This window comes from Taudactylus pleione, unplaced genomic scaffold, assembly GCF_031769625.1.
Source record: "Taudactylus pleione unplaced genomic scaffold, aTauple2 ptg000609l, whole genome shotgun sequence".
NCBI lineage: Eukaryota > Metazoa > Chordata > Amphibia > Anura > Myobatrachidae > Taudactylus > Taudactylus pleione.
Genome location: NW_028285011.1, coordinates 6,257,818 through 6,281,970, shown reverse-complemented (window position 1 = coordinate 6,281,970; position 24,153 = coordinate 6,257,818). Strand labels below are relative to the sequence as shown.

The following is a 24,153-nucleotide window of genomic DNA, read 5'->3' as shown; positions in this document are numbered from 1 at the left end:
TTAGATCTGTGGAGGAACTTTACTCATCTTAATATTTTTAAGGGGCATTTCTGTGTAACGATCAATATAATTGCTTTACTCTTCTTTAATAATAATGGTGAACTGGCTCAAACATTGACAGCTCAACATAAGAGCAGGACAGCATCATAATAAAGATTTACCTAGGCTCAGAGAAGAAATCAGCCAGTGCAGTCAGACCTCGCAGAGGAGGTCATGTGATATGGAAGTTGGATGCTGTTCACCCTACACACTAGACGACATTTTGAATGATTTGGCCAATTCCAACACATTGGATCGACAAATCGTCAAATGTGGACGCAGTATGCGCTCTGTGTCGTTTTTCGCTTCTTCAGATCTTTTGTACATCAAGAAGAACTGTCAATCTCATTCACTATTCCCCTCAAATCATGCAGTGTGTACGCTCTGCCGAACGATCAGGCGATATGGTTACATTATATAGTTAATGATCTAACCACCAAACAATGCAAGATATATCGTTTGGTCATTTGTTAGACTGCACAGTGTGTATGCACTAGATCGTTTGCCCTGGAGTTCAGGGGAAATCGTTGAAGACATTGCATCGTTTGCAAGTAGTCTAGTGCGTACCTAGCATTGGCTTTGTTATAAAGCAGAGAATACATGACACCCGGGACCACAAGCAGAGACTTGACCATGCCACCATTGTGCATTATTGTTATAAAGCAGTGAATTCCAGAGCACTTCGATAATGTGATATTTTTTCCTTTGTCAGATCATTTTTAAGTATGCAAAGTCAGATTCTGAGGCATGCCAATATATTGCAATACATCATAGATGCCTATACATGTGTTCACATGATCACTATACCTACCAGCATCTTATACAGACTCAGGACCCACTGCCCATAATGTGAAATCAGTCTCAGTATATAGTAGGAGTGCAGCTATGGAGTGTGTGGCGTGCTCAATTTGGTTAAATTATTAAAAATGGGAATTTATTTACTTTTCTCCTTCATCAAGGCTGGGGGGGACACTGGACCATGGGGTTGTAGATTGGGACTGCATATGCTGGCATTTAAACATAATAAACCTGTATCTTAAGCACCTAAGCTCCTGCCCCCCTGCAACCCCAGCATGCCAGTGTACTCTAGGTGCCTGTGGAGTTGGGGACATTTTGGGTGGACTAGTTTGGTTCTGGTAAACTTGTAATTTTTTTCATTTCTAGTTAGGTTCCTGTGCACTGCTTGTAGCACAAAGTGGGAGTGCAGCAGCTGCAGGGAGCGGACTTAGCTTGCTGTGTTGCAGACCCAGGGGGGGGGGGGGGGGATCTGACCAGCTGTAACCCCTTTGTCGCATTCCAGTCTCATCCGAGACAGCTTGAACCCGGGAACAGTACACGCTTTCACCCTCTTAGAGGAGAATGGGGGGGCACGGAGCCTGTCAGCGCTGGTTTCCCCCCTGCAAAGCTGCAACCACTGGTACAGCCAGGTTTACTGTGTAGGACGCTGAAGCAGCCATTCCATGCCGCTCATCTGGCTCTGCGGGCTGGGATCACACACAGGCGCAGTTTACCATAAGCTACTCTCCAGGAAGGCTATTGTGTAATGTGTATTTCTTATTGCCGTGGTGTGTCTGGGGATTGTGCAGTATCTCAGCAACTGATATTTTAATTTTGCTGTCTGTTGGGATTTGTTTCGCCTGCGTCTGCTGCAAAAAGCAGGACTGTGTCGGGACGCCAAACAGAAACCAGACAAGGCAAAAAGAGCTGCTATGGCTTTGTATTCACTTGTGCCCAGAGCAATATTAAATTACTGTGTGGACAGTTGGACTCTGGGGCATTATGTACTGGCTGTCACACTGGGCCTGGTGACACGCAGTCATATCTTATTTAGATGATTTGATAGTGAAGGCCAATTCACAGCTTAGTTTCTTGAAAGAGTCTATGTCTATTTCCTGCAGCGTCTGGCCCTTCTTCCAGAGGTTCGGACCTTTTTACAAAGTGTGTTGCGGGTTCAACCACTGTTTTGCCCCCCTATAGCTCCATAGGATCTTAACCTAGTCCTCAAGGCTCTCAAACAGGCTCCCTTTGAGCCTTTGGATTCAGTGGACCTTAAGTTTGTTACTTGGAAATTGGTTTTCTTTATGGACATTGCCTCAGCTAGGGTGTTTCAGAGTTGGGTGCTTTGTCTTGAAGGCCTCCATTTCTCATATTCCATGACTATAGGGCAGTTCTCCATACGGTTCCTTTGTTCCAAACGAAAGTTGTTTCGGCATTCAACTTGAATTAGAAAATGGTTTTCCCAGTATTTCCTCAATCGGGGACTTCCCAGGACCGGGATGAACTGGCTCTGTTAGACGTCGTCGGAGCCCTGTGGACCTACTTGGACAAAACTCCCTCTGTCCGTCGTACGGATTCTCTGCTTGTTCTTTATGACACTCAGGAACGTGGTTGGCCGGCTACGGAGTAGACCATTGCGCATTGGATCTGCTTCATTGTCACTCGAGCCTATTCTAGTAAGGGGTGACCGGCTCCGTACCGGGTGTCGCCGCGTTCTACTAAGGTGGTGTAGACCTCCTGGGCGGTGCGACATGGTGCTTCGTGCAGCTACCTGGTCCCCTGTCCACGCATTTGCTCGATTTTACAGTTTTCATGTTTTTTGCCTCCGGTGAGACGCACTTTGGGTGTACAGTTCTCCAGTTAGGTAGCCTTAGCGTTCCCTCCCTGAGGGCGGCTGTTGAACATCCCATGGTCCAGTGTCCCCCAGCCTTGATGAATGACAAAATAGGATTTTTGTTCAACTTACCGTTGAATCCTTTTCTGTTAAGCAGGCTGAGGAACACTGGACCATGGGATTGTAGGTTGGGTATGTAGCTTTAAATCATAAGCTCCTCCCCCCTGAAATCCCACAATTCCAGTACTTCTTTAAAAAAGTCCGGAGGGGAGTAGCAGGAACCTAGTGAAACTGATAAAACAAACCAGTAGGGAAAAAAACAGTCAAGAACCAAACACCTCGCACGACTGAGCGTGAGTGAGGGCTCACAGTGTTCCCCAGCGTGTTTAAGAGAAAAGGATTCAACGGTAAGCTAACCAAAAATCCAATTTTCTCTTGCAGCAAGGCTGGGGAACACTGGACCATGGGACGTACCAGAGCCGTCCCTAGGGGAGAGAACGCTCAAGCTGCCTGACCAGAGAACTGTATACCCAAAGTGGGTGCTGCCGGAGGCAAAAAACCCCCTGAAATGTAAATAAGAGCAACCGTGTAGACAGGGGACCAGATTGCCGCACCGTGGACCTGTGCTATGAAGTTCCGCGTCGTGCTGGCCAAAATATCGCCGCCGCCATAGCGGAGGGCGCTGACACCCGGTCAACCCGCACCAATATAGGCTTGAGTAATGACCGAGCTGGACCAATGCACAAGGGTCTGCTGAGTAGCCGGCCAACTATGTACCAACACATTATAAAACGAGTCATAATAATCAGCAGAGAATCGTGCGGCGTACCAAAGAAGACACGTCCAAGGAAATTTGCAGAGCTCAGCCCAACTAGCAGAGCCAGATCATCCCAGTCACAGGAATTCGCCAAAGGAGGAAGAACCGGAAGGACAACATCCGAAACCAATGTCGGCTGGAATTGTAAAACCTGTATGGAGAACCACTCAATCTACATGGAAGACTAGCAAATACGGAACTATGACGAGGGACAGCAATAGCCATAAGGAAGAACAACTTCCAAGCAACTGACTGAAGATCCATTGAAAGCAACGACTCCAAAGGAGCCTGTGAGAGAGTCCAGGAGACTAGATTAAGAATCCACAGCTCATCCTGAGGATGAAATGGTGTTAAATACACAGCACACTGTGCAAAAAAGTGTCTGGACCCTTAGAAGAAGAGTCAAAAACGCAGAAGAAAAGAAAATGTCAGGGCCAAAACCTGTAACGTCACGAGACAAAATCGCCAGCCGGCCTCCCAACCCTTCATAAAGGAAGGCCACGAAATGGAAGAGGTGAAAACTTATAACGGTTACACCACAAGAGGTAGAGAGTTTCCAATCCCAGAGATAAACGCGAGATGGAAAAAGGAGTCCAGGCTTGCAGCCTAGTACGAAGCACGAGAGAAAGACCTGTAGCTTTATCACTCCCAGGCACAGAAGGCCAGGTGCAGGGAGGGAGAGGGAGAAAAAAAGAAAAAGAGAGAGAAAAAGAGAAACAAATGTGGTTCTGCTGAGGAAGTACACTGTTCCATGTCCTACTACCGGCATGACCACCACTGAGACGGAAAAAAAGGCTTCCTCCCCAGAAAGACTACAGTATCGCTGCCGCACACATTTGCCTGCCGGAAGACGTACCTATGCAATCACCGAGTCGTTGTCCGACCGAATGCAACTGGCCAGCGAGGATGGACAGAGCCCTTTAGAACGATGGCTTGGAGCACGAGCCCATGGAACAGCCGAGCCAATGTGAAAAGGTGACCCAAGGCCCCAAAGCCAAAAGACAACTTCAGGGCACCTAAGCCAGGAGACTCGTGGCCGTGGCCACCATGAGCCCATCTGGAAAGAGTGGACATTGAAGAGAACAACGGAAACCCTCCACCAATGGAGAGTGACGAGTGCTGCTGTACAGAATTGGAACTGAGACGAGAGGGATGCCGTGCAACCCAGTCAAGATTGGAGAATTACACACCGAGACTCCCGTAAGTAGAACCTGGTATACTGAATGGTCTCCAGGTGGAGACCAACTTGCCCAACAACTGAATGTTCAACACAGTCAATGGCCGAGGCACTGACAGAACCGTGGAGACCATGGCCCTCATTCAGAGGCGATCGGAGGATGCAAGCGGTCGCTCAGAAACTGGACGGCCGCTTGCATCCTGACCGGCCGCCTCTGTTTCGGTCGTTAGGCTGTGGGTTTACACCCACAGCTCTAACGACAGCTAGGGTGATGGTGTGTGTGTCTGTGACCATCGCGACCATCGGGGCTTACGACGAGACCCTAGGGTAGGGTCTCACTTGTCGTAAACCCCGGAGAGCTTCTGGCTCTGTCAGAGCCGGAAGCTCTCCACTGACATCACTAGTGATGTCAGTGGGGCCTCCCCCAAACCGGAGGAACGCCTCCGTTTCGGCTGCCACCCCCCCGGCCCGCCTTCCAATGGGGCGAGCTGTCAATCAACATCGACAGCTCGCCCCCTTTGGAAAGAGACAGCGCCAGTCGTAGCGGGTCTCACGCATGCGCACGAAGGAGCCAGCTCCCTCGTGCGCATGCGCACTGGACAAACATCGAGGTGGCCGTGTGGTCGTAGACCGTACGTCTGCCTCTGAATGAAGCCCCATGATCGGTAGGGTCCCAGCACTGTCTTCCGCATGACACCACCACTGGAGAGAGGTGCCGAATGCCACCTGCAGAACTGAAGGTGCAGACACGAAAGCAAGGAAGGTCTCGCAAAGTCGGGATACAGCCATAATCTGAAAGTACTTGAAATAAGCGACTGAAAAAGGTCCAAAACTCTGAAGCAGAGATATCCAACCCAAGCAGAACCTCTGAAGAGGGCCAAATTGCAATACCTGCGACTGTGTTGTGTTGCAACCACACGGAGCCAGGGCTCCTCCGAATGGTAGGGTCCCCGGAATAGACAAGGAACAGAGTCATGTACCCACTGAGGCAGTAGGACGATGTGCCTCAAACGGAAACTGAAAACACCAGTTCCAGACGTCTAGCGAGGAGGTCTTGGTCTCCACGGCACGAATAGACAAGAGCGGCTGGAATTAGCTAGTTGGCCTGAGAACTAGGAAGGAGACAGACTCACAGTTTCTGTAACTGCTCTGGAACCGGCACAAAATATGCTGGCTGAGAGGAGTGGGATGAGAGCCCGGCCCAATCGTGAACAAAAACAATAAGCCACGCCGTGCTGGCGGATCAAAGCTTAGTCCTAGATTACTGGATCTACAGATGTTACCGTGTTAAATTAAAAGAATACAAGACCATAAAAAAAAAAAAAGTGTATAATTTATATATATATATATATATATATATATATATATATATATTTTTTTTTTTTTTTTTTTTTTTTTTTTAGAAAAATATACATTTAATTAAAAACACACAATAGATAGCTTAGTCAATTATGACCAAATAAAAAAATAAATTCCATAAAAAAAATATGAGATATGGTAAGAACTTACCCTTGTTATCTCTATTTCTACGAAGTCCATAGGGTTCCACAGGATAAATTGGGGTATAGGTGTGACGTCAGTCGCAGGGCACCAAAGAGTTAAGCTTTCAGCCTCCCAGGATGCACTAGGTCCCCCTCCTATACCCCGCCCCCGAGCCAAGGCACCTCAGTTAGTTACCAAGCCATAGGCCGGAGGAGGAGAAGGAAGAGAGAGAACAAAGATCTGGACACATACAAGAATCACATTCTCACCAGAGGGAGACGGAAAACCGGTGACCAGAGCAAAGCCCATCTGCAGCACAGGTGCGACAGGGCGGGAGTCCTGTGGAACCCTATGGACTTCATAGAAATAGAGATAACAAGGGTAAGTTCTTACCATATCTCATTTTCTACTTCAGGGTCCATAGGGTATCCACAGGATACCTTGGGGATGTCCCAAAGCAGTATCCTTTAAGGGTGGGGACGCTCCTGTGCAGAAAGGAGAATCCGCCGCCCGAAGGAAGCATCCTGAGAGGCGAAGGTGTCAAACCTGTAATACCTCACGAAGGTATGGACAGAGGACCACGTAGCAGCCTTGCAGATCTGGACTGCAGAGGCACCACGTCGAGCTGCCCACGAAGGACCCACAGACCTAGTGGAATGAGCCTTCAGAGAAGGAGGAACCGGTAGGCCTTCATGAAGATAAGCTTCAGAAATAGCCATACGGATCCAGGCTGCCAGAGTTTGCTTTGAAGCAGGCCAACCCTTTTTACGGAAGCCAAAGAGGACAAACAAAGCATCCGACTTCCTAAACGAAGAAGTGCGGTCAACATAAGTCCTTAAGGCCCGCACAACATCCAAAGAGGCCTCACCCACGGAAAGACCCGGTGAGTTAAAGGCCGGAACAACGATTTCCTCGTTAACATGAAACTGGGAAACAACTTTGGGCCGAGTGCGGAGCACTGCCCTGTTCCCATGAAAAACCAAGAAAGGGGGTCTACAAGAAAGAGCCCCTAACTCAGAAACACGTCTGGCCGAAGCAATAGCCAGAAGGAAAACAGTCTTAGCTGTTAGCCATTTAAGATCCACTGATCCCAGTGGTTCAAACGGCGGTCCTTGGAGAGCCCTCAGGACCACAGCCAAATCCTAAGGCGCCACAGGTGGAACAAAGGGCGGCTGAATGCGGACAACACCTTGCATAAAGGTGCGCACATCCGGGATTGTAGCAATCCTACGGTGAAACCAGACAGACAGGGCCGAAACCTGTACCTTCAAAGAAGCAAGGCGAAGCCCATGATCTAGTCCCGCTTGCAGGAAGGCGAGAATCCGAGACAGACGAAATTCCCGCTGTGCATAACCTCTCGGTCGACACCACTGGAAGAACGTATGCCACACGCGATGGTATATCCTCGCGGAAGACGGTTTCCGAGCTCGCAACATGGTACGCACCACAGAGCTGGAAAACCCCCGGGACCTCAGCATGGCCGTCTCAACAGCCACGCCGTCAAAGACAGCCGAGTCAGGTCCGTGAGACAGGACCCTGAGACAGGAGGTCCGGTCGTAGAGGCAACCGCAGAGGACTGTCCACGGACAGACCCTGAAGGTCTGAGAACCAGTGCCGTCTGGGCCACGCGGGAGCTATCAACAGGAGCGTCCCTCCTTCCTGTTTGAATTTCCGGATTACCCGTGGAAGAAGGGAGACCGGAGGGAACAGGTATGCGAACCGGAACGTCCACCGGACGGACAGAGCATCCACCAGAGACGCCCCTTCGTCTCTTGTGCGAGACCCGTACACCGGCAACTTGTTGTTGTGCCGGGACGCCATGAGGTCGATCTCTGGAAGACCCCATCTGTCCACCAGTAGTTGAAAAACGTCCGGGTGCAGGGACCATTCCCCCGGATGAACGTCCTGGCGACTTAGAAAGTCCGCCACCCAATTGAGCACTCCCGGGATGAAGACCGCTGATATGGCCGGAAGATTGCGCTCCGCCCAAACCAGGATCCGAGACACCTCTACGAGAGCCGCCCGGCTTCGGGTTCCTCCTTGCCTGTTTATGTAGGCCACGGTGGTAGCGTTGTCCGACTGGACCTGTGCCGGGTGACCCTGGAGAAACCGATGTGCCTGCTGGAGAGCATTGAAGACCGCACGGAGTTCCAAGATATTGATTGGAAGCTCCGCTTCTGTCGGCGTCCACCTGCCCTGGAACAGATGTGGACCCGAAACTGCTCCCCAGCCCCGAAGACTGGCGTCCGTTGTCAACAGGACCCAATTTGGAACCCAGAACGGACGTCCCTCGCTGAAGTGGGTCGTCTGTAACCACCAAGCAAGGGACAGGCGAACCCCCGGGGTGAACACAATCGTCTGGGACTTCAGAGACTGAGGCAGCCCATTCCACTTTGACAGGATCAGGTGCTGCAGAGGTCTGGAGTGAAACTGGGCATATTCCACCATGTCGAACACCGACACCATGGAGCCCAGTAACCTCATCGCCGAGTGTAGAGACACCCGGCGGCTGTGCAGACAACTGCGCACCCTTGACTGTAAAGCAGAGATCTTTTCCTCCGTCACGAAGATCTTTTGCTGTCCCGAGTCCAATAAGGCTCCAAGATGCAGAATCCTCCGAGACGGGATTAGAGTGGACTTCTGCCAGTTGATTAGTCAGCCGTGCCGTTGCAGCAGGGCAATGGTCAGGTCCAAGTGGCGTAACAGGAGCTCTGGAGATCCCGCCACCAATAACAGGTCGTCCAAGTACGGCAACATGCGGACTCCCTGCAGCCGCAGAGAAGCCGCCATGACCGCCATCACCTTGGTGAAAACACGTGGTGCTGTCGCCAGGCCAAAAGGTAACGCCCGAAACTGGAAGTGGTCGCTGCAGATTGCAAACCTGAGGAACTGTTGATGGCGCAAAAGAATAGGGACATGCAGGTAAGCGTCCTGTATGTCCAATGACACCATGTAGTCCCCAGGTTCCAGTGCCAGAATGATGGACCGTAGGGTCTCCATCCGAAACTTGTTGAGTGCTTTGAGGTTGAGAATCGGACGATACGACCCATTGGGTTTCTGTACCAAAAAAAGATTTGAATAGAAACCATGGCCCCTCTGGGAGAATGGAACAGGCACTATAACTCCAGCCTGGAGCATAGTGTGCAATACCTTCCGCAGCTCCGTAGCCTTGTTCCGGTCTGATGGTAGACCCATGGTGAAGAATCGAGCCGGAGGTCTGTGCCGGAAGGAGAGGGCGTACCCGTGGGAGACCACCTCCAGAACCCAAGTGTCTGTCGTAGTGACCGACCAACACTGGGCGAACTGCAGCAGGCGGCCTCCCACCCTGGGATCCCCCAAAGGGAGGCCCGGACCGTCAGGCCGCAGGCTTGTCATCTGGCTTGGGGGCCGGACGTCTGGTACTCCATGCCTGCTTCCGGGGCTTGACCGATTTCCTAGGGCCAGCCTGACGAGGAAACGACTGTGGTTTGGGCCTGCCCTGGGCCCTAGATGACCGAAAGGACGATGGTCCAGAACCAGAAGGAGCAGCGGCCGACGGGAGACAAGCCGATTTGGCTGCCGCCAGCGTGGCCACAATATTATCCAGATCGGGACCGAAGAGAACTTCTCCGGTAAACGGCAACGCTTCCAGACCCTTCTTGGAATCTGCGTCCGCCTTCCAGGATCGCAGCCACAAGGTGCGACGAGCAGCTACCGCTGCTGAAGAAATTCTAGACACCAGAGTACTAATGTCTAGAGCCGCCTCGTTGATGTAGGTGGCCGAATCACGGAGATTGCCAATCAACTCCGCCTGTTCGGCCGGACAGTCTGAATCAAAAGAAGCCTCTAATGAATCCGCCCAGCGCTCCATCGCTCTGGCAACCCAGCAAATGGCCATAGCCGGCCGTGCTGCCCCCCCTGCAAGGGAATAAGCGGACTTCAGGCAGATCTCCACCTTGCGGTCCGTAGCATCCTTAAGGGAGGACATGGATGGCATCGGCAATGTGGCACTACGGACAAGACGGGTCACGTGAGAATCCACCTGTGGAGGGGATTCCCACTTAGCAAAATAATTATCCGCGAATGGATAAGCCACCGCCAGGCGTCGCTGCGGCTGGTATCTTTTGCCAGGCTGTTTCCACGCCTCCTCTAAATGGTCCACCAACTGACCCGAAAGAGGAAAGACTGTGGCATCGCCCTTCACGTCTTTGAAAAAGGCATACTTAGACTTAGCCGCTGGGGGAACTTCGTCCTCAATCACCAAGGCTGTGCGGACCGCCCGAATAAGTCCAGGAATATATACTTTGGACTTAGCATCAGCGTCCTTAGTATGGAGAGGTTCCTGATCGTAAGGATCCAGAATCTCCCCATCATCAGACGTCCCTTCGTCATCCGCATAAGGAGCGGACAGAGACGCCACCGGCCGTTTATGAGGCCGCATCACAGACTCCCCTTGCAACACATCCGACAAGTGCTGTACAGAACTCGTCAGGGAGTTAACCCACGCTGGTTCCTGAGAAACCGGGAGCGGGGAAATAGGGAGACTGTGGGGTACCACCAATTGTCGTGGGAAACCCTGCATGGGTGACGACACCACAGACTGCTGGGACAAACCCATCGGAGTAAACGCGGGCTGCGGAGCTAACTGGCCCACTAAAGCTGTTAGCGCCTGAGCGAGACAAGCCCAGGGCGGCTCCTGTACCGGTGCTGTAACCGTAAGAGGCCGCGCCATGGACAAACACTGCCGGCAAAGGCCCTCCGCGCTACCCTCCCCCTCCGCTAATGGTACTTTACACGTGGTACACTGTAGCCGGAGGGGAAAATCACTTTCAGACATGATGGCACCACGTATGTGACCCCTCTCACCAATTATATATTAAATAGGCGAGAGACCACCCTGCAGCACCGCACCGCAAGGGCTTAGCAGAAAGAACAGGGACAGTAATAAAGCTGACAGTCTTGTGAAGAAAAGTTACAGGCAGCAGCGCTAGCAGTCACATACAATGCAAAGAAAATCAATTCCTGCACTAACAGCGCTGATCACTCAACTACACAGACACAGGGCCTGGTAGGACACAGCGCTGCATACACTGACCTGACCACAGCGGAGGAGAGGTATGCGGGGGGACCCAGACCACGATGCTTCCAATGCACTCTTCCAGCAGCATTCACCATGCTTCTGAAAAGATGGCCGCCGAGGAGCAGAGAGAAGGCTGGCCTGGGGGAGGAGCGCTGACACAGGGCAAGTCAGCACAGTGCAGAGAGGGCTGTATGCAGCGGGGGAGGCGCCGGCTGTGAGACAGGGAAGGCGCGCTCCCCTGGCATGCATTTAACCAATGGGACGCCGCAGCGCTACCGCTCTGCTGCGGTCCGCTGTCCCAGGGGGTAGTGGAAGCGCAGGTTGGTCGCCTGGCTCCACGCTGCAGCCAGTCCCCAGGGAGCCCCCTGCCTGGGGACTTAGGACCATGTGATCAGCGGGGACCCACCGCGGGACCCCGCTGCTTACCTCTGTCCCCCTTGAATCCGGCCATGGTCCGGAACATCTGGGGTCACCGCTAGCTGTGACCCCAGATGCCCACCAGCATCCCCGGATCAGTACCGGCGTTCTGGTTCTTTGGTGCCCTGCGACTGACGTCACACCTATACCCCAAGGTATCCTGTGGATACCCTATGGACCCTGAAGTAGAAATTTAAGATCAATCGCACCCAATATAAATATAAAACATTTCATGAATAAAAAAACCACAATGAAAAACAAGAAAATCTTAGTGAGGACAAATTAGCAACAAAGTATGGTACTTGTTGTTACTATAAATACATTTCTTTTTGTAAAGCAGGGCATCCACTATTCAATTTTCTATCAGATATCTTTCCAATCTGGCTGGTTGGAATGAAACCTGGTAATGTGTGGGAGCAAATGACAGTCGATCACATGGTTTTAAACACTGAAAAAAGGACAAAAAAAATTGTTCAAATTGGTTAAATTTGTGTGTTCTAACCAAATTGTCTGAACAACCATTTTTGGCTATTTTCCAGTGTTTGTGAGCAAATGGACATTTGTCATTTGCTCCCATACATTACCAGGTTTTCATTCCAACCAGCCAGATTGGACAGATATCTGACAGAAAATTGTATAGTGGATGCCCAGCTTTACAGTTCAATGATTATTTGAGATAGCTGTCCCCTGGAGATCGATACTTGATATCAGTCACAAAAATCTCTAATTAGTAAATGTCTCTGACCTCCTATTATTTGAAAACAGAGAGAGGGGGACACAACCCCTCCACGGCTGAAAATTGACAGTTACATAATACCAATTGTTTAAACAAATCATTCAGCATAGGCTTCCATGTTACCACAGTAAACACTCACCAGTCGGTCAAGTTGAGAGATACTCTCCTTTATGCCGTCACCTGTGTGGTTAGGAGCAGGGTCCGTGAGCGGGAGTCAGTCTGGCTGTGTGGCGTCTTTCCTTGCCACGTCTGCAAGCGTACCACACTGGCCGGTCGTGACCGCTGCAGGTATGTATGTCCCATGTGTGTTTGGGAAATCCTTTTATTCCAGGCGTCTCTATTCGGCTCCAGGCTCATGCTAACAGGAACCGGCTGGGGTAATGGACTCAGAGAGCTGTGGAGTACTCCGTGAAGTGGAGGGCTGCAATCCTATAGTGCTACCTCGTAGATAGGTCACTAAGGCTAAAAGCAGTGGGTGTAGTAGGACCTCTAATGCGTTTCTTCGCACCTGGCGATTTCGTCAGAGATGGGTCCTAGAAATTCTGCCTCCATAACAGAGTGTGTTACTAGAAGTTAACCCCTGCTGGGGAAGAAGTAGCTCATGTCAGACTGACCGTCCAAGGCTGCACCACCCTATGGCAATGCAGACCCCACCTTTGGGGACAGCGACTGACAGAGAAAGTCCTTACTAAACAGTTGATAGTGTAAGGAACAAACCGGCAAAGAACGCATATGGGAAGAGTAGAGCCAAAGGGCCCTTTAAGTCAAAGCGGTCGTAGCTGACAACTCGGAAGCTGCCTGTGCCCAGTCTTGCCTGGCCTTCCCCACACAGTGCTTGCGGTGCATGTCCTGCCAATGTAGAAGGGAATCCCAGAGTGAATCACTATGAAGTCCCACAACAAAGTTGGCAGTAGTAGTGCTCACGTCAGCCCTGCAAGGCTCGCCAAGGCCGGATAACGACCCCAGAGCCTATCAAACCAGACTGGAGACCACTCTCAAATGTTTAGCTGGCGGATCCCGATTGGATGCTGAGCCCCCCGACCAGGAAGGGGGGTGTGTGGTGGTCTAAACGCCAACCGTAGCGACTACAGTGGGAGGTGCTTTCCTTTGGATACTCAATCCACTGGAAACAACGGTGTAAGGAACAGAGCTCTTCGAAACCAGCGTTTCCTAAGCCTCCCCTCCCTGATGAAACTGGAGATTTGCCGAAGGGAAAGTAATGACTTTCCGTCGCCAACGCTTGGACAGACGCAGCACAACAGCTTGGGATTCCATAACTAAAAGAGTCAACAGAGTGGTGCGCAGCACCAATGAGGCAGTAAAGACAGCAGGGCCTATTCCTTCGGGACAGAGCAAGTCTGCGCAAGATCTTTCGTTTGTGAAACTGCTAATGGGGCCCTCCACCTGCGCCTCGCACAACGTAAGTTGCTGATGCTGCAAAACACAGAACCAGAGTGGGACATACCTTGGCTGGGAACTTAACTGGGAACAAAGCCTGTGCAAGAGATGAGGGAATACTCAAGCCTGAACTTGGTCTCCCTGTGAAGCGCCACCAGCTGCACTAGGGAGTGTACACCAACCTGCTGAGAGCCCCAGCCCACGCAGGTCCTACCCTGATGGACGCAGCACCCCAGATGCCTACGCGTCACCTGGTCCTATACACACAAGGCCCCCTAGGACAACTGCTCGTTACCCCACACATGGGAGCAAGCAGCGGCCAAAATAATACAAAAACCTGCATACAAACTCCACACTGTTAGGGCTGTAGTGGGAATCAAACCCATGCCGCAGTGCAGCAAGGCAACCATCACACCATCCGTGTTGTCAGGGTAGCGGATAGATCCTCTTCAGTAGACGTACCCTAACTTTATCAGCTACTGTCCAACACCATTAGTCACCATCTATATGGACATAGAGGGGTATATAAATCTGTGACGATTCAGAGAGGGGGCATATCAGATATTAAACTGATACTACACTTGATCTTAGACAAAAGGTCAAGAAGCAAAGCATTTTGTCAGTTTGCTTCTGTAACATCTGACAGCAGTTTCACCTAAACCCAATTAACAGGTGGTAATTAAAACAGGTTCCCAGTTGTTCGTAAATTAAAACAGGGTTACACAGGCAGCTTAATACAGAAACAAGGGTACGAGCAGGTGAATGCAACAGTCCTGGCAGATGCATGACTCATCTAGGCATCCCCTGCTGTCCCCGCTGACCTTGCCACTGCCGGAGGGGGGGAGGCACACTGGACGCTCCGCCCCCTCCAATCTTCACTCTCCCGGGACACCGAGTACTTCACCACGTGATGGAAAACTCCGGTCCAGCCCGGATGATCCAGGCAGTCTGAGGCATGCGCGTTCCTCCTGCATTTGCGTAAGGGGAGCCGCTGCCAAAGAAAACCCGCCAAAATGGTGTCTGCCATTCGGTACCGCACAAGCAGCTAGCACCCTCTAAAAGGGTGACAGTGTGCGCCAGCCCCCTGGCCCAAGCAATTTCAATGGGGTGCTTTGAGGGGGTCCCAGCCGAGCACCCGCACCCTCCCCCCCTTGCACGCCGCCGCTGCACTTCTACCAAGTGCTGCTACAAGCAGTGCACAGACAATCCTAACTAGGAATAAACATAATATTACAAAGAAAAATAGAAAAAAAACTACGCTACAATAAAGAGCTGCGTAGCAGCCCTCCTACAACTGCCCTACTCCGCAGGCACTTAAAGAACAATGGAATTGTTGGATAGCCGGGGGAGGATTTTAGGATTTAAAGCTACATTTCATTAAGTGCCAGCTCCAGCCCCGTCCTACAGTACCCTAATCCAGTGTTCCTCAGCCTTGCTACTAGAGAAAAGGGGATTTTTGGTTACTGACCTTTTCTCTGAATCAGGCTGGTGGACACTGGGATCTCCCCCTCAGTTGTGCGGTTGTTTGTTCTTGACGGATTTTTTTTCCCTACTGTTTTGTCATCTTGTTCCAACAGTTTCAATGGGATTACTGCTTCTCCTTATCAGGCTGTTTTAAAGATGTACTGGCATACTGGGGTTGCAGGGGGAGGAGCTTAGGTTCTAAAGCTACAGGTTCAGGGTTTTTTTTTTTAAGTGCCAGCTCCTGCAGTCCCAATCTACAACCCCATGGTCCAGTGTCCCCCAGCCTGATTGAGAGTAAGTAACAAAAAAGCCACATTTAATTACCACTATAGTTTAACAAATATCTATAATAAAGTGTTAAGTGCCTAAAACCCTAAATAAAAAATAAAAAAGTATGTGCTATCATAGAGCACACCATAGACTTGGATGTAGCTAAAACAAAAGCATGCAGACTGTTCTGACATGAGGGTGCTCCGTCAAATGTGATCTGTCTTACAAAATCAGATCATCTCTCATACAGTAAAGATTGGTGATCACATTATCAATGCTGCATTGTTACGCAAGGGAATAGCAATCACATGCATGTAAGCTGCAAGTGTCCACGAGGACACCTGATCACTACCTACACGTTAGCGAGGTGCCTCCCAGCACTCAGGGGTTTCAGACTTTGGTTACTGGAATGCTATGGAGGAAAGTGCCTGCAAATGTATGCTTTAAAGCAATGGTCTACTCAGCATGATACAGGCATCAACCTAACCCATTCAGTGCCACTGCTATAGGCTTTAATGAATCAGTTTTTAGTAAGCGCAAGGGCTACAAGCAGAACAAGAGAACTGTATAAAAGCCTATATAGAGAATCACACAGAGCAATCATGCAATAGTACATGGAAGATTGAGCAGGGTACTTACATTCTTAGTCGGGACACATAGTGGAGTTCCCTGTTTGACTTGACCCGCTTCCACAACCACTCCCATGACAATGGGATCCCGAGAATTAAAGATAAACTGAGGGAGGATTCTAATTTTACATGGAAATACAGCTATGTGCCTAGAATAGCAAAGAAAGGAAAAAAATATGTTATTCCCTTACATTACAACCTCAAATGATTTATATACAGTATGTAGTAGGCACAAGTGAAAAGAACAAGGATCTGCTTGAATGTTCCAGTCCAGCATCTTCTCTATTAAGCTCTTAGAGCCTCATTCAGAGGCGGTCGGAGGATGCAAGCGGTCGCTCAGAAACTGGGCGGCCGCTTGCATCCTGACCGCCCGCCTCTGTTTCGGTCGTTAGGCTGTGGGTTTACACCCACAGCTCTAACTACCGCTAGGGTGATGGTCGCGATGGTCAGAGACCATCGCGACCATCGGGGCTTACGACGAGACCCTAGGGTAGGGTTTCAGTTGTCGTAAGCCCCGGAGAGCTTCTGGCTCTCTCTGAGCCGGAAGCTCTCCACTGTCAGTGGGGCCTCCCCCAAACGGTAGGCATTCCCATGGGAACGCCTCCGTTTGGGCTGCCAACCCCCCGGCCCGCCTTCCAAACGGGGCGAGCTGTCAATCAACATCGACAGCTCGCCCCCTTTGGAAAGAGACCCGCTACGACCGGCGCTGTCGGTCGTAGCGGGTCTCACGCATGCGCACGAAGGAGCCGGCTCCCTCGTGCGCATGCGCACTTGACAAACATCGAGGCGGCCGTGCGGTCGTAGACCGTACGGCCGCCTCTGAATGAAGGCCTTAATCTCATGCCAGAAAACAGACTTTGGGGCAAACCCACCAATATGCATAAATTTCCCAGTCACCCATACCCATGTACAGACAGAAAACATGAAGGGAGAGAGGGAGTACTACACTGCAGGACTCCTTCTACCTGCAGTGGTATTAGGACAGACAGATACTAGACAGTATAGAAGTGACCATAATAATGCATTGCTTTTAGATATGGGGGCACTAGACTGAAATACTCATCACTTACTTGAACTCTTCTTGCTTCTGTTTCTTGTAATCCTGTCTGTATTTTGTAAAGGCATCAAACAAGTGGTATATGATTTCAGCACTAAAAACCCGAACGCCTAAACTATCCGCCATTTCCTGAGCTTCTCTTTCGATTCTCACATCAAAAGCTAAAATCACAGCATACCTAGCAAGGGAACAGGGAGAGACACATAAATGTTGGTTTATGCTACATGTACAAAAATAAGTGCTCCCCGTATTTACTATGGTTATCGAACCTTATGTAATAAAGTATTAGAATGATAATCTTAATGACCACATGATATTACCTCTCTCACCAAGTACAGACCAGAAAAAGGTTAGAACATATACAGAGCAAAACATTCTCTAGGACAGTGATTCCCAAACTCATTCCTCAGGGAGCACCAACAGAGCTGGTTTCTATTATTCCTAGTTGCTTATTCACTTGTGATTCTGTGAGGAGACCTGGAAAACATGCACTGTTAGCGCTCCCTGAGAAATGAGATTGGGAAACACTGCTCTAGGAAGTAACTTTCTTTTGGTGGACTATACACGACAGGCAATCACTGGTCCTATGATCTGTACGGTTCATACCTGGGCACTAGCATAATGGACTACCAGCAGCGTTTCATGCAATCTAGTAATACAGAACAAAGTATAATAAAAAGGACTCACTGAGGATCATGTTCCAACATCACAGAGGATTTCATCACATCTTTTTTGTGCACAGGTCCTATATTAATTCCAGCATACTGTAAGGGAAAACATCACATTATATATATGATGATTAAAAGCACCGACTTGACAATGTAAGGCTCTCCTCACCAAACTGCATGGCTTACAGGAATAACTTACTGAATCATTCTGGCAGCTATTTGTTTGTGCAGAGGGATAGGAATGCCAGGGCAGGGAATTGCTCATTCCTTACCAGCTTTTCTTTTTAGATTTTTGATGCATCAATTAACACATGAAAAGCACCAGATTTTATACTCAACGTAAAATCAAGAAACTCACCCCCCCCCCCCTCCCTCTTAAACCCTCCCATCCTCACCAGCAACTCCATTTTTACCCTTCCATAGCCTGATGGAGAGAGGGAGTCCAGTATAAAATCTTGTTTCTTAATTTGTCATATCTGGGGGACACTAGAAACAATGGGAGTTTCCAAAGCAAACACAAGAGGGAGGGGTACACTCAGGTATAACCGTGCGCAAAACATTGCCTTTATAACTGGTATCTTTAAAAGCTAAAACTTTGGAAACTAAACATTTTGTAAAGGTGTGCACTGAGTTCCAGGTAGCGGTCCTGCAGAACTGCTCAAACAAGGCACCTTGCCGCACTGTCCTCGTACAATGAGCTCTGGAACTGGCCGTACCACAGACAAATAAGCCTGTATAATAGTAGATCTAATCCACCGTGCACTGGACTGCTTAGAAGCCATCCAGCTTCAAACAAAACTAAGACTATCTTTCGAACAGAAGAGGCCTGCTCCACATAAATGCCCAATGCCCTGACCACATTCAAGAGATGGAGAGAAGAATTACCCTCTGAAGAATTTCAGTGTTGTCCCCAGGCTCTATGTTCCGGGCGCAACTCCCGGCAAAAATCCGCTACCACCCTGCACTTCGCATTCCCTGACCCAATGCGCAACGTCTCCTGTCGCCCGGTCACCCTTAATGTGTCCCTGTTGCCACGGACAGGGGTGCCAGATGTGACACCGACGTCACATGTTGACGTTAGTGAGGTTTTCAAGACTTGGAGCATTGGGGCAGAAGGGAGGGTACCGGGCAGGGGACGCTGAATTGGGAAGGGGGGAAGTTGCCGTGCAGGGGGGGGCGGGGTGGGGGAGGTTGTCCATCACAGTGCAATGTCAGACTGCAGGGCACCCTTTTCCTGTATAAAAGCACAGGCGCACTGTTCAGACGGGAACAGTTGCCTGAGCTGATTAGAGAGAGTAGACCTGTGCCCACTCTCTGTGTTGGAGCTGAAAAAAGAAATATCTGTGGGGACAGTATTTGGGAGCCTGCAAGTATCTGTGGAGCTGAATAAAAAAAATATATAATGTGTAGCCTGCATGTGGGGACAGTATCTGAGGGTTGTATGAATAATAATTTCTTTGGTGCCAGCAAGTGGGGCCTCTAAGAAGAAGAGGAGAATTAATATATACATTGTTATATCAAGTTTAAAATCATTACAAGGTCAGGATTTAAAACATTTTATTATTGCGAAGGTCCCACTCTGCTACTTTTTGATGCCACCCGGCTGGAAAAATTTTCTGGGGAGAACACTGAATTTGACTGTCGAAGTGCAGGCAAAACAATTCCCTGATTGATATAAAAACTCAACACCTCCAAACCAGATTCAGATACCATGGAAGAAATGGCAGAACTTAGGGAGGTTGAGTCCCAATAACAAACGTCAGAAATGTGTCCAACTAAGTGGAAACATTACCACCACAATGCAGCGCTGGTTACACTGAATGATAATCTATTTAATAAATACATGAGTAATAAATCACAAAATGTAAAATAATAAAACATGCATCTATACATATATGTATCTAAAATTAATTGGATTAACTCAATTGCGAGTATGTAAACCACATAATTTACAATGATGAATGATCCTGTGAGTCCATATAAAATTGAGCAGATATTCCTTGACAGGAAGGTGCCAAGGGGAATCCACCAGCATGGACAACAAATTGGCATATCATGCCCTTATCAGTCAATCTGGGGCCACAAGAAGCATGTGCGCCCTCTATCTCCTACTCTGCTGGAGGACCTTCAACAACATAGGAATTGGTGGAAAAAGATAAGCCAGCTGAAACGTCCAAGGAGCAATCAGGGTGTCCAGTAAGGTTGCCTGAGGATTTCTGGATCTTGCTCCATAAGGGGTAATCTTTTTGTTTAAACTGGAGGCCATCAGATCTATCTCTGGAAACCCCAGCATTCTACAATCAAATTGAACACCCCCTGATGGAGATCCCAGTCTCCTGAGTGAATCTGTGGCATCTCAGAAGATCGACCACCCAATTTTCCACTCCTGGAATAAATACCACAGAGATGACTGGAACAAAACTTCTCTGCCCATATCATTATTCAGGATCTCTCGGATATTGCAAGACAACCTCTCGTGCCACCCTGGTGGTTGAAGTACGACACTGTCGTGAAACTGTCTAATTGTATCTTGAGTGGAAGCACCGGTGTAAGGTTCGGAGTCTTAATAAAAACATTGAACACTGCCTTTAGTTCCAGAATATTGATTGGTAGAGCAGCTTCTTCCTCAACCTGACACTGCAGCCCCAAAGTAAGCACACCCCTACCAGATAAACTGGCATCTGATGTGACCCAGGGTCCATACCTAGAATGAGAACTGGCACCCCGTCAGATTTGGTTTGTGATTCCGCCAGAGTAGCAACTGGCATGGCTAAAGAGAAAGCCTGAACAACTTAATGCAGAACCTGATCCCCTATCTGTAACAAAAGTTGTAGCTAACAGAACATTAAGAGAAAAGAAAACCCCCACACCCCCTTTGCAACCTATGGAAATATTAGCAGAGCTATGCGGCCTCCTTAGCCAAAGACTAGCCCAGAGACACTGACAAACAACCTGCAGCTAGCCGTATGACCCGACTGCCCCAACCAAGCTGGCTGCCCCCATCTGTCATTTCCATTTATAGTTTACCTGAGGGGCTAATCCATCAAAAAAGTGCAGCTACTGGGGAAGGGAACCAGAGGCCTCCATGGCAACTCAGCACTACCTGGCAGTAAACTGGCGGAATGTGGCGACACAAGGATGAAGGTGCAGTCCATTACCAGAAGACAACTGCAACTGGAGGGGAATCAGCTGGACCTCAGTGTCCTGCCTCTGCAGACTCCGGTCTGCGTTTGTGTCCCCCTAACATTTCCAGACTAAACCATCAGGGAGGCTGTGACGGTATAAAATTAAGTTTGTGGCTTCCCAGGATGGGGGGTCTTTAAAAAGGTGCAGTAGTTTAGGACCCGTGCCCACCCGTGTTTCAGTGAACGCCGGGTGCGGTGCCAGCACTGAACGGCGTTCACTGAAAGTCTATCAGTGCAGGTTCCTGACCTCCTATTTCGGAACATGAGCAACCTGACGAGCGTCGTCAGGTTGACCAGCATGTTCCGTAGATTGACGGGGTCAGCAAAGACCCAGCGTGCACGCGCATCGCTGGTCCTTGCCGGCTATTCATTACACGACTTTGTGAACAACCAACCAAACTCTCCTGGTTTTGGTCGGATTGTTCAAAAAGTCGTGTAATGGATAGGCCCCTTTAGTATGTTATACTTCAATCTTAAAACACATTTTAGAATGTGTCATCTTGTACAATCAAGTCTATAAAAAAAACACATTATGTGAAAAAGGAGAAAGTATCTTTCTTCGACTCCATAGGGGGCACAAGGATGACACTGGAGAGGAGAGTCTGGGCACCAAACAATTAAAATTACCCACAAGCCCAGGCTCCTCTCCTCTATACCCCGCCCCCAGCCACTCAGTTTAGTTTGCAAGCCCACGGCAGGAGCGAGGCAGAGAAGAAGGAAGCCCAGCGCACACACACAGAACCATATAACCATGGAAATTACAGCCGGACAGGTCACTAAGGAGCACACTCCGGCAGTCAAGTGTGTCAAGGTGGGTGTCCTGTGCCCCCTATGGAGTCGAAGAGAGACTTAACAGGTAAGCAACATAAAAAAAAGTTTTCCATGAGCCAATGAAAAAACAAGAGATATGGTAAGAACTTACCTTTGTTATCTCTGTTTCTACGAAGTCCATAGGGTCCACAGGGTTGACCTTGGGGTATATAGCTGGATCTGGATCCACGGGCACCACGCAGTTAAAGCTTTGCTGCTCCCAGGATGCACTTGGGTCCGTCCTCCTCTATACCCCGCCCCGGCCACAGGCACCTCAGTTGGTAAGCAGCTAAGGCCGGAGGAGGAGACTAAACAGAGAGAAGGAAGACTGGAACACACAAGAAACCATACTCACAGAAATGGGAGACGGAAAACCGGTGACCAGCCACACAGCCCATTTGAAGCCAGGTGCGTCAGGGCGGGCGCCCTGTGGACCCTATGGACTTCGTAGAAACAGAGATAACAAAGGTAAGTTCTTACCATATCTCTTGTTTTCTACTTCAGGGTCCATAGGGGGTCCACAGGGTTGACCTTGGGGATGTCCCAAAGCAGTTCAACTAAGGGCGGGGACGCTCCTGTGCTGAAAGGAGTACCCGGCGCCCAAAGGATGCATCCTGAGAGGCGAAAGTGTCAAACGCATAAAACCTCAAAAACGTCTGAACTGAAGACCAAGTAGCCGCCTTACACAGCTGAACAGCGGAGGCGTCACGTCTAGCAGCCCAAGAGGGACCCACAGAACGAGTGGAATGAGCCTTAACAGAGGCTGGCACAGGTAAACCCTCCTGTGCATAAGCCTCACAAATAACTGAACGAAGCCAACGGGCTAACGTTTGCTTGTTGGCAGGCCAACCCCTCTTGTGAAAACCGAAGAGAACAAACAAAGAATCCGACTTCCTAACCGAAGCAGTCCGGTCCACGTAGATTCTAAGTGCCCGGACTACATCTAAGGAAGCCTCACCAGCGGAAAGATCAGGTGACTGAAAAGCTGGCACAACAAGTTCCTGATTAATGTGGAACTTTGAGACCACTTTGGGCAAAAACTCAGGACGAGTGCGGAGCACCGCTCTGTCCGGATGAAAAATCAGAAAAGGGGAGCGACAGGAAAGCGCCCCCAATTCTGAAACCCTCCTGGCAGAAGCAATTGCCAGGAGAAAAATGGTCTTAAACGTCAGCCACTTGAGCTCCACCGACTCAAGCGGCTCAAAAGGAGGACCCTGCAAGACCCGCAGCACCACCGCCAAGTCCCACGGAGCCACCGGAGGCACGAAGGGAGGCTGGATCCTGAGAACACCTTGGAAAAAGGTGTGAACGTCTGGCAGTGTAGCAATCCGTCGCTGAAACCACACGGACAAAGCAGACACATGAACCTTCAGAGAGGCCAGACGTAAGCCGAGGTCCAAACCAGATTAAAGAAATTCCAAGATTCTGGAAACCCGAAACACCTGCGGATCATAGTTTCTGGATTCACACCACTGAAAATAAGTGCGCCACACCCTGTGGTAAATCCGCGCGGAAGCAGGCTTGCGTGCCCTAAGCATGGTACCAATCACCGAACTGGAGAAACCCCTAGACCTCAAGACGGCTGTCTCAAGAGCCACGCCGTCAAAGACAGCCGACCCAGAACCGGGTAAAGGCAGGGCCCTTGAGACAACAGGTCCCGACGCTGAGGAAGAAGGTACGGAGCGTCGATGGAGAGGCACCTCAGATCGGAGTACCAAGGACGTCTGGGCCACGCCGGAGCCACCAGCACGAGTGTGCCGCCGTCCTGCTTGAATTTCCGCAGAACCCGAGGAAGTAAGGATATCGGAGGAAACAGATACGCCAGGTGAAATGTCCATTTCACCGACAGAGCGTCTACCAGACAGGCGCCTGCGTCTCTTGTCCTTGACCCGTAAACGGGCAACTTGTGATTGTGACGGGAGGCCATCAAGTCCAGCTCCGGCAGCCCCCACCTGTCCACGAGTAGCTGAAATACCTCTGGGTGAAGCGACCATTCCCCGGGATGCACGTCGTGACGGCTGAGGAAGTCCGCCTCCCAATTGAGGACTCCGGGAATGAAGACTGCCGAGATCGCTGGAGCGTGACACTCCGCCCAAGCAAGAATGCGAGACACCTCCGACATTGCTGCCCGACTGCGAGTTCCCCCTTGGTGGTTGATGTACGCCACCGTGGTGGCGTTGTTGGACTGCACCTGAACCGCCCTTCCGTGAAGAGCGGGGCCGGACGACTGCAGGGCCCTGTACACAGCCCGCAGTTCCAGGATGTTGATGGGGAGAAGTGCTTCTTCCGCGGACCAACGACCCTGAAGCGATAATGAGCCGGTCACTGCCCCCC

General features: G+C 50.0%; 1 protein-coding gene across 2 annotated transcripts in view; it reads right to left on the bottom strand.

The window, feature by feature from the left end:
• The window catches only part of EIF5B (eukaryotic translation initiation factor 5B), a 60,762-nt gene that overhangs the window by 1,221 nt on the left and 35,388 nt on the right, over window positions 1-24,153 (bottom strand). For both annotated transcript variants that reach the window (XM_088454125.1, XM_088454126.1), the window contains 3 exons: window positions 17,844-17,920; window positions 17,170-17,334; window positions 16,110-16,248 (listed from right to left, as the gene is read on the bottom strand). In XM_088454125.1, the coding sequence (XP_088310251.1) occupies window positions 16,110-16,248; window positions 17,170-17,334; window positions 17,844-17,920 (381 nt within the window). The remainder of the gene's footprint in view (window positions 1-16,109; window positions 16,249-17,169; window positions 17,335-17,843; window positions 17,921-24,153) is intronic.